General features: G+C 40.1%; 1 protein-coding gene and 1 long non-coding RNA gene across 2 annotated transcripts in view; one reads left to right on the forward strand and one right to left on the reverse strand.

The window, feature by feature from the left end:
* The window catches only part of MTMR7 (myotubularin related protein 7), a 41,195-nt gene extending 37,926 nt beyond the window's left edge, over positions 1-3,269 (reverse strand). Inside the window, exon 1 of the mRNA XM_005149151.3 lies at positions 3,169-3,269. Within this exon, the coding sequence (XP_005149208.2) occupies positions 3,169-3,192 (24 nt within the window). The 5' untranslated portion in view covers positions 3,193-3,269. The remainder of the gene's footprint in view (positions 1-3,168) is intronic.
* A 2,572-nt stretch (positions 3,270-5,841) lies between these two features.
* LOC115946518 (uncharacterized) lies at positions 5,842-11,902 on the forward strand. The gene is made up of 3 exons (XR_004080573.2): positions 5,842-5,903; positions 6,484-6,568; positions 10,403-11,902. It is a non-coding gene; the product is annotated as an uncharacterized lncRNA (long non-coding RNA).
* Positions 11,903-15,099: the final 3,197 nt, after the last annotated feature.

Genomic DNA, 15,099 nt, shown 5'->3' on the forward strand with positions numbered 1-15,099 from the left:
TGTCAAGAGACCAGGCTTTTATTTCTGCTGCTTTTACTTGCTAAGGAGACACAGCAGTCGAATTCTTCAGAACTAGACTTAAAGGCATCATGTCTTTTGGTGAAAGACTAGACGTTATTATTAGACTAGACTTAACTATCGTTAGCAAAATTATGTAGTTATGGCAACAGCATGTGAAAGAACAGAATTGTTCTTTCAGATGGATGCACATAGTCTGCTGGGAAAGAACTAGAATGGCTTTTGCAGTATGAAATCCTGCTGAAATCCTGTGAAGCTGCCACAAAGCACATGGGTAAAGGTGGCCCAGAGAACACAATCTATTTAGAGTTCAAAAATACTTTTGATAATCAAAGGTTATTAGAGAAACTGAATTGCCATGGTACTGGAGGAAAGGTCCATTTACAAATGAAACTAACTAAAGGACAGGAAGCAAAGACTAGGGCTCAGTGGTCTCTTTTCAGGTTGGAGAAGGGTCAACAGTTAAGTCCTACAAAGTCCGGTGCTAGGACTGGTTTTATTCAACTTTTTCAATGACCAGAAGTAAAGAATATACAATGAAATCTTCGGTTCTGTGGGTGATCATAAGCTGTCTTAAAAAGTAAAATGCTTCATCTGTGGCACAAAAATGTCAGAAGAGCCTTGCCTTGTGTGGGCAAAAAGAGCCACAGAAAAGCTTCAACATAGAGAGACACAAAACAGTGTGCCTATAGGAAAAACAACCTAAACCATATCTACACCACCATGGACAGAGAATTAATAGTTATCACACAGGAAAGAGGTCTTAGGGTCACTGTTGACATTTCTCCAAAATTATCAGAATCTGGTGGGTTGTGATCAAGATTTACAGTGAAGGCAAACATGGAACTGTTATTCATCAAACCCTTGAAGCTAGAAGCAGGGAATATTGAATAAAACTATTAAGAACATTTTAATAGCTAGAGAAAGTATTTCTTTTGTAGCCACAATCTTCTCTAACTTGTTTCCATGCAGACTGCAGAGGCAGACGGTTGTCAGCAGCTTTGGTAAACTCACACAGAGAGGTCCATAAAAGGACACTAATAGAACTAGTAAAGGTTGGACACTAATACAACTGTGAGGGTACAGAACATGGCCAGGTTTATATTGCTCTCCTTCTGTCACTGTCAGACACAGAGTAGTGATCTAAATGAACTACTTGTCCAGCTGGTGTGGAATTTCTTCCTGCCTTTTTAATGATAGTTATTTTATCAGATTTATTTTAACATTTATGATCCATCACTCACTATATTTATATTTCAATTAAAATAAAAACAATTGCCAAGTCCTGATGGATGTCATGTAATATAGACTTTTTTGCTGCCTTCTGAAGGAAAAACTTTTACTTGGGACAGGAATTCAATCTTCAGATATTATTAAGTTTATTAATTTTTTAAGTATGTATTTATCTTGATTTCCCATTTTGCTGGGTTTTCTAATCAAGGAAAGTGTCATTATCTGAGATTAATACCTTTACAGAGTAGAGCAGTTGCTTGTCAGATGTCTCTCAGGACAAAATTGGATGGAGTCAGGAAATGTGACACCAGAAATGACTACATGATACAGTGATAATACCCCTATATTCACATAGCTTTCCCTCACTTTTACATTACTGGCACTGGAAACCATTTAGCATTACACTCCAAATTCTAAAAAATAATTTAAAAAATCAGTAAAAAAAACCCTCCCCCAAAAAAACCCAACACTGTTCTGGTGCCTTATTTAAGCTGAGATTTTTTGAGCAAACAAAGCAAAGATACCAGCTCTGCTAGGTAACTGTATATAGACTGACTTGTCAGTGTACTTAGGAGTAATTGGAGAAATGAGGTATTTCAATACTGACTCATGTTGAGTGTCCTGTATTTTCTACATTTATGTAGGAAATATTAAAGGATTTTTGTATCACTTGAACCTTTAAAGAATGCCTTCTAAACTGCTTTTATATATTGGAAAGATAACTTTTGGCATAGCTGTAATGTAAGGGAATGCTAGGAACCAATACTGCAGAATGACCTTCCACTGAGTAAGATTTCCAGTGTCTTGAGTCATCAGTATAGTGCCTGCTTACAGCTGTTGGGTACAGAAATGGGTTTTGCATATGCATAGTAGCATTTTAAGGACTTGCTTGTAGAAAAGCTAACAGAGAAGTTTCCATTGCCTGGGCTTGCCTGGCCCTTCCATTCACTGCAAATATGACCATTTATTTTTAGGATTTTTTCTACACTTATTCATTTATTTTCACTATTTTCCTCATTTGTGCTTTCATCATTCTTCAGCTAAAGGTCAGGAGCATCTGTGAGATAACTTTCACTGATGATTTCCTACCTGCAGTAGGATACATTCTTGCTATTCTGAGATTCTTCCCTCCCACATAGGCAGAAAATAGATCATTAAATGAGATATGAGGAAAGGTAGTTGTTATAACTGCCTACCTTTTTAATATATTTGCAGCTCAACACCTGAGGCCCCAAAATGTAGATAAAGAAAAGGCCCTCATCTCAAAATCAAGTCATCATACTAAATATTGATAAAAGACAAATACCCACAAATCAAACACAAATAATCTTAATCAGTGGATTGGGTTAATAAATACATAAATATATGTGAAAAAATATTCTCCTCCCACTTCAAATTAACATACTCGTTCATGTGGGATTATTATTTTTAACCTGTGATATTTATGTGTCAAAATAGTACCTCCTTTTTCAGGACACGATGGCAATTCTGTTAACAAAGACAGGCCTCATGGTGCCCAAATGTTGCTATACAAACACAAAGACATCACCAGGTCTGGAATACTGGGGTAAATGAAAGGCATCTAAGAAGCAGACAACAGACCTCATTTTGGATACCTACAACTCATGGACACCATCAGTATTAAGAGGAAGGATAGAATAAAACTCAGGAAAAACACGACAAATCTTCAGGCCACATAACAAAACAACGAGTATTTGTACGGATTTCACAGGAAACCTGCTGAATAAAGCTCTACATCAGCTACAAAGCCTGCAGAGCCACAGGCTCCGGCCAAAGCCTCCTTCCGTCAGAAGCAGCAGCCGAGCAGAGAGATGGTGGGGTGCTGTCAGAGTGCTGCCGGGGCCCAGGCGGCCTCTCCCGGCCCCGCCGCCCGCTCGCCCTCCCGCCGGGACCCACCTTGGGCATCCGGATGTGCTCCATGGCGGCGGCCCCCAGCTGAGCTCCTCATGCACCTCCCGCAGCCTGCGGGGAGGCAGCCGCACGCACCCGGCCTCTCTCCTCTTTTCTCCTGCCAGCCCTGCTTTTAAAAAAATATATAACTATTTTTAATAGTATATTTATCTTTTATTTCTCCTCGCGTTATCCGGCGCAGGTAGGAAGGAAAAAGAGAGGATTTATTCAAAGCAGACAGCGCGCTCCGATGCTGGCAGGTCAGCGGCTGGCTCCACCTACCCGGCAGCTGCCATGGTGCCCCGCCGGCGGGGATGCTCCTCATCCGCTCCGGTCCAGCCCTGGCCCCGGCCCGGCCGCACCCGCGGGGACCTGCGGGGTACCCCTGAAGGGCACAGCCTGAAGGTGGCTCTACAGCCGTTTGCTGTCTCGCCTAAAATTACACCGCTCCGGCCTTCCCTTCAGGAAAGATAAGACCAGAAACACAAAATGGAGCTCTGTCTGACATCGCCTCCCCCCATTATTTTTCTTGTTCTCTGGTCCAGCATGTACAGTATCTCAAAGACAAAAGCTGCACTTACTGAAACTGAAGCACTGAATTTTGTTTGTCTCCAGCTCTGCTTGTCTGTTGTTCTGTAATTCACGATTTTGCTGCATCCTCAGATTTGCACAAGGGGAGGTTTTTCATGACATGCAATTTTCAATCTTACGCCTGAAATTCTTGTCCCATCTTTTGCCTTGCCTGGTCCAAGAGAGGTGTTACCTCTTGGAGCATAAAGAAATGCTACAGAGCTGTTTTCCCTAGCTTACCTGTGCAAAGATGGAGAACAGGTATTGCTAATAGTCTTTCAATCACTATCATATTCTGAGCACAAAGAAACTTTTCAGTGTATATGCCAACGTGCAAATTGCTAGAGGTGCTAATGTATTATTTCAGATAAACCACAACCTTTGAAGCTTGTCAAATGCCCAGGTATTCTGTATTGAACCTTGTATTCCAGTAATTTTTCACAAATAGGAACTAGCCTCACAAAGGGATGGACACAGATGTGGAAACCTGTCCAACCACGCAAAGGCCATGGCCGGAGTGAGAATCTCCCTACATAACCTCTCTTGCCTGCAGACAACAAAGCAAGATGAATTTGTTTTGTGAAAGATAAAATATGGGCCGAAAATAACATGCGTTTACAAAAAAATATGAATGCATTTTACCCCAAGGAAAGGGGTCAATGGGTATAATCACACTGTCTCCAGCCCTGCCAATGTTTCTCCAATCCTGCCACTTTCTTGCTAAGGAATGGCTAGATCGTTCAGTGTCAGTGAGATGTTTGGTCAGACAAGACAGCAGCTGCACTGTCGGGACAGGACTATAAGTCATCCCCAGATGTGACCATTCTCCTTCCTTCCTTCCCTGTTTTGGTCCATTTCTGACCTCCTTTTTCTCATAGAATAACTGCTGTTACTGAGCAGGAGTGGCTGGAATAACCATAATCTGAGACACCATCAACTGGATGAAAACTCTTCTCTTCTTGGAGTTTTTAATCATGCCATTTTATTCTGTTCACTCAGATCTGAAATGAGGGTTGGAAATACCATTTTCTGATTGAAAATTGCATAGGAACCATAGTCAAGTGTGGACTTCACAAGACTTTTGATCATTGGTGTATTTTGCTCTCTAGTTATCAGAATCAAGTAAGAATTAACCAGCCATGAAATACATTTCCTTTGCAGTTATGGCTGATGTGATTCATTGCATACATTATCATCTTTTGGCATTTGCTACAGCCAGTGTGTAAGTTGGAAGAATGCACTGTTATCCTTTCAGTCCCCAGAGATGTTTACTTTTTCTCTGGTACATCTTGTGATTCATTACAGCCAAGTTCAAATCCTACTGCTGACGGCAAGAAGACTTTCAGAGTTAAGTGAGAATGCACTTTATCTCTGCTTCACATTCATCAGTAATTGCAAAACGAAGACATTGCTCAGAGGAGACTGTTTATGTAGCAGTCAGTTGCTCAACATCACGCCAGAGGTTTTGGCTTGTCTTGGACTGGTAAAATAACTAATGGGCAAGCACAGAAACAAACAGAACATGGGTTTAGATAAAAGTTATGCCTACTGCAATTGTCATGGAAAGCTGCAGTAAGCACAACCTTCTGAACATTCTCTAACATTTTTCATTTGCATTTCACACTCATGGAAACTGCTGTTTCAACAATCCTGGAAATGAAATGCTCTGTGCACAGTAGAAGTACAGTGAGGGCAGCAACACAAAATAACAATCTACAGCCTACTGCTCTGACTCAACTAAGTTCTAGGGGCAGGAAAATCAAATTGCCATGCCTGCATGGGTTTTGACCTCTCTGCTGCAACTGCCAATAAAGTTCTTGATTAATGTCACATGAAGAAGGCAAGTCACTGAGGGCTAGAATGATACCAGTGGATTTTCTGTATCCATAAGCAGTGGAGTCAGCTTTCAGTCTCATCCAGTAAAACCTGAGAGCACATGCTTCACTTCCAATATGTAAGAGAATCCTAGGAAGACTGACAGTACAAGGATGTTGCTGAAGAAACAAGAAGCCTTTTGAAGATTTTTAGCCCCCCTCTTTCCAACACAAAACCGCATTAAGAGCACGTGGCCTTAACAGGCACTGTAGCTTTGCAGTGCTGCAGCTTCTTTCCAGATGAGCTTTCTTTGTTGCCAAGATCCCAGAGAAGAGATGCCCATGCCCTACGCTAAGGTATGGATCTGTAACAGGCTCACAGCATGGCTGAGCTGAGCTAACTGCTGCCAGTGCAGCAAGGCAGACCACTAGCTTGTTTTAAATACTTGCTTCTGCTTCCAGCTCTGCAGCTCCCTCTGCCTATGCTCTGCCTTGGTATTTATCTGGCTTTAGTGCCTGTAAGCCAAGTGAATTTGCTGCACTATTAGCTTTGTTTTAGCTGTCTAGCTTCAGTTATTTTTGTGTGATGAACTAGCTTCCTGTGTGATACAGAGGCAAGGGGACCAGGTGAAAGTGAGTGGTGACAGGGAGCCAAGTTACAGAGTAAAAGGGGAAATAAGAAAACAAAAGCAGAAGAGTTGGGCTGGGGGTTAGTGAGGAGGGGTAATTTTGCTCACTCATGAATTATGGCAGGCATTCATCCACTGTAGCATCAAAACTCCTGTTTGCCTGTTACCTATTGCACTACTGATAGCCTCCAAAGAGCAAAAGGTGCAATTCATAAATGTCTTGACAGTGTATATGTCCAGCACTACTAGTACCATCTATTTAGAAACAGTGTGTTTAGATTTGTTTCATAACTTTTGAACTTTTTCAGGGAACATGCAAGCTTCTCATGGCAAATGCACTTGGACACACAAACTTCTCGCCCAGTTAATGAAGCAGGAGCTGCATGTGACAAGGTAAAGAACACAAGGAGTAGCTTTCACTTTATTGTTTAACTCAGCTAACTGTTACTAGGTTTGACCATTTCACACTTCCTTCAAGAAGGACTCAAAGCAATCAAGCAATCTTTGATTTTGCCTTGTTACAAAACAGTGTTGCATTTTTATAAAACCAAATTTATGCTGGAAAGAATACCAGCAGATCTCTGGAGATGTGAATGGTTTTGATCCTATTCTGCAGATAGATGAACTGATATGATATATATGAGATATACATGACATATGATATATCTCATGATATGTATCAGGCCAGATGTATAACTGGCATGAAAGGCATAGTAGGGAAATAAAACAGATGAAGTTTTAGTATCATTCAAGGTGTATGCCCAGTTACTTATATGAGGATTCCCCCAGGTGAGGAAACTAGTAAGGTTCTGGTGATCACTGTTAAATGAGAGCATTTCAACAAGATTAGAATAGTTAATCTAGCTACTCTGAAAATATTGTATTTTTCATAACAAAGCATGTCAGGACAAACAACTGTAGAGTGTGGTGTTGGGACGTCAGCTGTGATATACTCAAGCTGGCATATATCATATAGCAGTTAAAGGAATGTGTAGCAGTTAAAGGAATGGGTCAGTTGTTAGAGCAGGGATTGTAGGGGGGAAATTGAGATGGAAAGATGTGATTCTCAATATAACCAGTAGGGAAACAGACTTTTCCACAAGATGATTCAAAGCTCCTAGACTCCTGAAGTAGTGCAAATATTGCTTAGGGATTTACCTCATTATGCAAATCAATATAGAGAGATATTTCTACGTACTCTCTTTTGCCAGTTAGACAGCTCAGTGGAAAGCAATTTATTAATCTTGGCTTCTCAGCAGGACACTGCTGTAATCAATTACTATACTGGGAATAGAGAAGTTGGAAGAGAGGCCCTCACCTCCCTCCATAGATTAGCTATGCTTGAATACATTTGACCAGGTTTGCTTCTAAGTTAAATCTTCAACTATGGATAGAAAGTTGGAATAAAGCTGATTTATTAATTTTTAAAGATATTATTTTTCATTAAACTAATAGAAAAATGTGTTTCTTCCACTTCAAAATGATAATTTTTATGAATGGGTATTTTGCAAGTGGCTTTACTACAGAGTCAGGTATCAGCCATGAGTGAAGGCAAGTAACTGAATTCTCTTTGAGAAGAAGTGTTAGGCAGCTGTGCCAGATCCTAGAGAGTCATGTAGGGATTCTCCAAATTACAGTATCTGTGATAGTCTGAGTACCTTTACAATATATTATCCAGAATTGCAGTCAGGAAGCATTCCCTTAATTGATATTAAAAATATATACTTTTTAAAATAATACTTTATCTTCTCAACCCTTGCCTTGAAATGTACAGTCATGGGCTCAACCACGATTTAGAAGGAAATGAGACTACTGAGTTCAAATAAACCACAACTGTGTATAGTCCGAAGCAGTATTGTTCAATGAAAAATAAAATCCTGATAGTAAGGCAGCTTCCAACATTTTTACAAAGAAATATTTCTTAACTTATGGGATTGTATTAATGGTCTGCCTAGAGCATTTTTCCCAACATGAGCAAAAAAAAATGGACATAAGTATATTTGGGTTTAGGTAAAAAAGAACAGAGAAGAAAAAAATAAGTTAATAACAGGGGAAATGTATCCCATGGTCTTTGTATAGGAATTAGCTAAAGCTATGTTTAAAATACTAAAGTTTATCCTGAAAGTCCTCCTTGACCTATGATGATTATAAGTCAGTGAAGCAAATGTGGCCTTTTCAGTTATGAGATTTATGCATGAGGTCATGATGACAGTAAATTATTTTTGATTACTTTCCAAAATTTACAGAAGCCCCAAAGTTATATGTAGGGAAACAGAGAAATGGCATTTGTTTCTAAAAATACAGAATAAAAACTTTTCACACCACATGAAAGCATATTTTTATAATACTATATTTTTAGAATTTGTTTCTCTCTGAACTTAAAAAACCTTCAGATTAGGCTTAGGCCTTTTTTTTTTAATTAAAAAAATATTAATTAAGGTGCTAAAGCAAAACACAGTTCTTTGAATGTCTACACAGAACACCTGAAACTGATGTGATTCTTACTGTCTTACTGACAAGCCATTACTGTAAGTGGCCAGAATCAGTTTTGACTGACTAACGCCTCTTGAAATCCTCCTGAATTTCAAATGATTGCCTTGGCCTCTTATCTACCATAGTATTAAGGAGATAAGCTGACACTGTGAAAGCTGACAGTGAAGTCTCCCACTTGCTAACCTTCTATGAAAAGGAGGTTCAGATTATGTGATAATCTCTAAACTACTGACAAGCAATTTAGGTTTTGCTAAATAGCTGATTAAGCAAGGGTTATGGAAACTTCAGCGTTCAGTCTGAAAGATTGTTATGATTGAATTCACATGTGCTTTTCCAGAACTTCTTCAGTTTCATATTTGAATTCACTTTGTTTAACTTCCACCTGGTCATTATGTTTCAGGTTCCACTACTGCTTTTTGGGGTTGGGGAAAAAATTAAATTTTGGGGTGGACTCTGAAGAAGTTTGAACCTCTTCTGGCATTTCTGGGCTGAAAGCTCTGAGGCTCAGGAAAGGCCTTTTCTCTAACTCCTGAAAGTTTCTCACCATGTGTAGTATTAGATTTATGTTCTTTGTCTCTGTCAATTATTTTCATGGGTTATGCATGAGAAGATCGTGTTTGTTATAATCTGTTCCCAGAGCGGAATGTCCAGGGTATTGTTCCAACAAATTTTTGCTCAATGGTCACAGTTAGGGTCCATGAATTATCATGGTTGAAAGGTTCTCATCTGAGTGGAAAGGATGCAATCTCTAGAAAATCCATGTGTGAGATGAAATGTATCATTAACAGAAGATCACTACAGATATGGTTGTACATAACTGTCCACTCTGAGGTTAATAGTTAACTAACTTAATGATTATAGTCAACACACAAAACATATGCCTACACTGTATTTTTGCTGAATGCCGCAACATGAACTTACTGAGCAAGTTGTATTTGCCATCTTACATCTCTACTGCTAACCTACATCTGTACAAATCTCAAGTAAACTGGCTCAACAGCTATTCCACGCCCTTGGTGCCCACAGAGGGCAGACGTCTCTGTCTCGATGCTCACCAGCCATCTGCCTTGTGCACATTAGACATCACTAGCTTATGTAAGCACAATGCTTTAGAGTTTCAATCTTCCTACTACTGGTAGTCCAATGCCAGCAAAACTATACCTGCCTGTTGTGCTTTATCTATCGCTATCAACCTCAGACTTGCCTTCCAAAGCGGCTGTCCACAGCTGAATCTTCGGGCAAGAGCAGGCCTAAGCAGAGTATATGTCCTTATATCCCTGAATGAAGCCTGCAGTGTGATCAGGAAATATTAGTGAAAACAGAGATGCAAAGAAGGAGAGGTTTTGCAAATGCTACTCCATCATGGATTTACTCATAAGCAGAACACATGTAATTCCTTCCAGTTCTAACTGGTGTGGGTTATTTTCTATCTATGAAAGCTATTTTCCATAAACCCAAGGTGCAGTGTCACTTTGGCAGAGGGAAGCACATGACTGGGTGTAAAAGCATGCCTATAGGAACCATTTTTCATTAGGAAATTATCAGCATGAGTATAAATGTCCATGGTTGCCACAATACCAACCTGACAGTACTCTATAAAGCACAGGAAACTATCACTGAAGAGTCCTGCTCTCCTGTGTCAACATGACGTATATAGAAGAACTAGTCCTGGAAGCTGCTTGAGGTATTCATGCTGAGATATTCTTCCCCTTTCTGTCCTTCCTGATGGTGCAGAGATGGTGACTGAGGAGGAGGTTAATGATCCAGCTGCTGTGATAGCCTCTCAAAGTTGAAGACATCCCAGATGGGCCAGAGTTGTCATCTTGTATCCTCGCATAAAGATCAGGTGATAAACCCTCTGATGTAGTGTCTTCCTTACTGCAGATAAGGTATCACAGCTTCTTGTGCTGTGAACATGTTTGACAAGCTGCCCCAGGATACCTGCTGTGGTTGCTGACCTGCCTTCGTATTGTTCAAACTGAATCAGAACCTGTTGGTGAGTCTGACATACCCAGAAAGTACAAAGCTATTTTCCTGTCAACAAAATCTTCAGCCCTTTCCTAACACAACTGAGCAACTATGTGAGTTTTTTTTTCTAGTTCCCAGGTCAATCTTCTGTGTCTAAAAGACATCTTTCTTGCTGAGAATGATCAGCACAGTGAAGATAAGGACCAGATCCTGAACTATCATGGTTGCTTTCTGATAGGCAGAACTTAAGTTTTTTAGCATACTGTTTGGTGGTTCTCATGAGGAATGAGGGCATCTCCATGGTTTCCTGAGAACAGAATGCTCTGGGAAAATGTTGGGATTGTTTCAGAGGGGAAGAGACTAGCACTTGGCAATATATGTTTCTCCACTCTCAAGGAGTGCTCTGCTACAGAAATTTCCTCCCAGCAATCCCACAGTAAGTCTGAGGTGGAGCTAGCTCCACTGCCTCTGACTGTATCTGATGGGCAGCGGGAAAGTGAGGAAGAAAGAGCAAAGCAAAATGCCTAATTGACAAGGCAGAAGTACTTTTGTGGACTGGTGTTCAGGGAAAGGATGCCTGCTTTGTTGTTTCACCTGTGTTGGACTTCAGAAATGTCTGCCTGTAGTGTTCATAGCATATTGTTAAATGGAAAATAAATTTCAGAGAACAGTTTCTCTAAATCTCCAAGTGTACAAACATAGCTTCTGTATTGCAATCTCTATGATCTCAGAAAATGTTTATATTTAATTGAATTATTTTAAGTCTTAATCTTTCTGTTGCATTTTGCAAGAGGGAAAGTTCAGCAACATTTTGCAGAATCATGCAAGGAAATACTGGGATTCAAGATAACTTTCTCTTTCTTAGATGCTCTGGGTTTTGGTGTTTTCTTTTCTTGGCAAGGTATCTACATTTTGTTGGACAAGCTCATTTAATATATATATAGCCCCAGAAATTTACTATTTTTTAAGCAATCAGGATACCACAAAGCTTTCAACTGGAAGGTCTTCATACCAGGATTAATAAGTCATGCTCTATCTTAGTTCTGACAGTGAGCAGTGATGAATCAAATTACACTGCAAAGAACTGCTTTTAGACCAGTGTAGCCAGTGTCTAATGTTCACTTGCAAGGGTGCTAAGTTCTATGTCTTATATAGCATTCAGAGCTGAGCTATGAATCCAAATGCTGTTATTACTAGTTTAGTTCTGTGTTGGATGTCTCGCTTCTTTGGGTAGTGCTAACACAATCCCTTTTTCTTGCACTTCTTCTATTGGGAAATAAATACAACCCATGTGTGTTCGTTGTTATGAAAAGCATACATAAAAATAAAAATACTAATTGTTTCTAAATCCTTGTGTTCAGGCCAAATTTTTCCCAGGCACTGTTACAAACACAGTCAGTGCTCTTCAAACTACTTGAGTAATTAAAAATATATTCACCCTTTCAGAAAGACAAAGGACTGAAAGGGACTTTCTGGGTCATCCTGTTAGTACTCATTTACTGTGAACTACTGCATTATTTGATCTTCATGAATTCAGAGGGACCTTGACACACTTGTGAGGTGGGCTGATGCCAACCTCATGAAGTTTAACCACGCCAAGTGCAAGGTCCTACACCTGGGTTGGAGCAATCCCAGGCACAGCTACAGGTTGGGCAAAAAGAAAATTCATGGTAGTCCTGCAGAGAAGAACTTGGGGGTGTTAGTCAATGAGAAAATGAACATGAGCCAGCAGTGTGCACTCACAGCCCAGAAAGCCAACCGTATTCTGGGCTGCATCAAAAGGAGAGTGACCAGCAGGACCAAGGAGGTGATCCTGCCCCTGTACTCTGTTCTTGTGAGACCTCACTTGGAGTATTGTGTGCAGTTCTGGTGTCCTCAACATAAAAAGGACATGGTACTGTTAGAACAAGTCCAGAGGAGGGCCATGAGGATGATCAGGGGACTGGAGCACCTCCCATATGAAGACAGGCTGAGAAAGTTGGGGCTGTTCAGCTTGGAGAAGAGAAGGCTGCATGGAGACCTCATAGCAGCCTTCCAGTATCTGAAGGGGGCCTACAGGGATGCTGGGGAGAGACTATTCATTAGGGACTGTCGTGATAGGACAAGGGGTAACGGATTGAAACTTAAACAGCAGAGGTTTAGACTGGATATAAGGAAGAAATTCTTTCCTGTTAGGGTGGTGAGGTACTGGAATGGGTTGCCCAGGGAGGTAGTGAATGCTCCATCCCTGGCAGTGTTCAAGACCAGGTTGGATGAAGCCTTGGGTGATATAGTTTAGTGTGAGGTGTCCCTGCCCATGGCATGGGTGTTGGAACTAGATGATCTTGAGGTCCTTTCCAATCCTAACTATTCTATGAACTAGCTTCATTTAAGATTGGTTACTTTATTTCCCCCTTCTGTACCACTCCTACAAAGAATTAGGTACTGACTCATAAGTCCCAGCAAATACGTATTAATGGGCTTCTTATGCCAACAACTTTTGCCAATCTAAACAATTCCTCTCTCTCTCCCTGAAACTTAGCCTTTGAAATATATGTTGCAATCATACTTCCCATCAGCCTTCAATTTGCCAAGATAAAAACTTTCTTTTGGGAGTTTCTATACTGCAGATCGCAGTACAGTATATATACATCACAAGCCAGCATTTGGTGAGGGCCATCTTCCTGTGTCAGCTGGCAACTCTTTGACTAGACTTCTCTTTGCACATTTCCAAAGATCATGTAATCTCTTACTGACAAAGAGTAACCACAGGAGTGGAATGATTCAACCATTTTGTTGGTGCCTGCCATTCATCATTCAGAAGAGAAAACGAACCAAAATGTCAAAAGCAAAATCCAGTGGCAATTGTACAAAGTTATCTAGGTGATATTTTTCTTTGAAGAAACAACTTTGAAAGATCAAATGGTATAAAATAGGAAGAGAAGTTATGTGTAATACCCAAAATACATTGTGTTCTTATCACTTAAAAATTTAGATTTGTCTCCTCAAAAAATAGCTTCAAACATGTTCTTTTCATCAGTTTCAGAGTACATATATGTATAAGGTATACTTATATATAAGGTATACAGATGCAAACCCAGATGAGCAAAGACATACACAGTGTACCTAGTCATAGAATCTATAGCATCTCTGCAGGCAATCAAAAGCCACAGTTGTAAACGTCATTTTCCATGGGGAATATTAAAGTAATTAATGAATGCTGTTGTCATGCGGAATGGAGCAGAGTGTGCTGACATTATGGTTTCCCTAGTGGTATAACTGGGACTGAATGATTCAGACAACTTTCTTCCCACCACACTAGGCAGAGCTAATCTTAAAAATGTGTCAGTATATATTTATACTCCTTCTTTTCCAAGGGCAAAAGGGCTGTTTAAGTCTTCCACATCTGGCTGCTCTCTCCCACCCTTTTCCTGTGGGAAGTTCTTCTCTCACATCTATGGTCACAGAGAAGGGGAAGAATAGCTGTGTTGGGGAATACAGCAACCCAAAGGTCAGTGGAACCTTCCTGGGAAAACTGATTAAATGTATCGCTTTACTCTGAAAAGTGATTTTGTAAAACTTCTGGTTAGTTCTCTGAGTGACAGAAACATGCCAAATTGCAGGATTTAGGAAAACTGTAGGTTCTGGTAGGTAAGAGCTCTAGGGTACAGTGGAAAACTGCAGAACAAAAACTAATATGTATGGTGAAAATCAAAGAAAGACTATTAGTTAATTAAGACCAATGCCGTTGATGCAGAATTGCCTTTGACATTAAAAACTACCTGACTGAAAGTTGTGGCACAACTCACGTTTCTCACAATGAGTTTACACTGCACAATTGGCATGTACTGCAGAAAAGCCTGACCAGACGTTAAAAGGTCCAAGTTTGCGTGTCAGGAAAAATCTAACAGCAGTGATCCAAAGCTTTACATGAATAGTTACCAGAATCCAGAATCAAAGACTTGTTTGTTAAAAGAGTAACTTTACTTAGAGGTTTGTTCTCAAGTGGAATTTCAGAAGCTCAGTAAGACAGTCTTAGCAATTAATTTATACTGCTGTATGTTATTGTTCTCTTTTTGCTGTTCCCAATATCAGACAAACCTCCATGGGCGCGCTGATGCTGCTTTTGTCCAGAACTCCATTGAGTAATGCATATAATGCATATATGCTTAAATAATGCATACAACTTCTGAACTCACTGAGCCCCTCTATACAGATCTCTATACAACCCCTCCATACTGCAAATCTTGCACTTATGTCTTAGAAAGACTCAAAAACCTGAATCACAGCCCCATCCTAATTTGAGTGATTACTTCCTTCACTTCTTTCAGATTAAGGTGTCCACCTGATGCACAGCTTGTGTAGAGAAGTAGAAGAGATTATATGAATCCAAACTTCATAACCCCATAAGGCACATTTCATTTTTTAAATGTGCCAAAACTCTTGTCTGGTTTGGCTTCAGCAAGTTACCTAATATATCTTCT

This window comes from Melopsittacus undulatus, chromosome 7 (genome assembly GCF_012275295.1).
Source record: "Melopsittacus undulatus isolate bMelUnd1 chromosome 7, bMelUnd1.mat.Z, whole genome shotgun sequence".
Classification (NCBI taxonomy): Eukaryota; Metazoa; Chordata; class Aves; order Psittaciformes; family Psittaculidae; genus Melopsittacus; species Melopsittacus undulatus.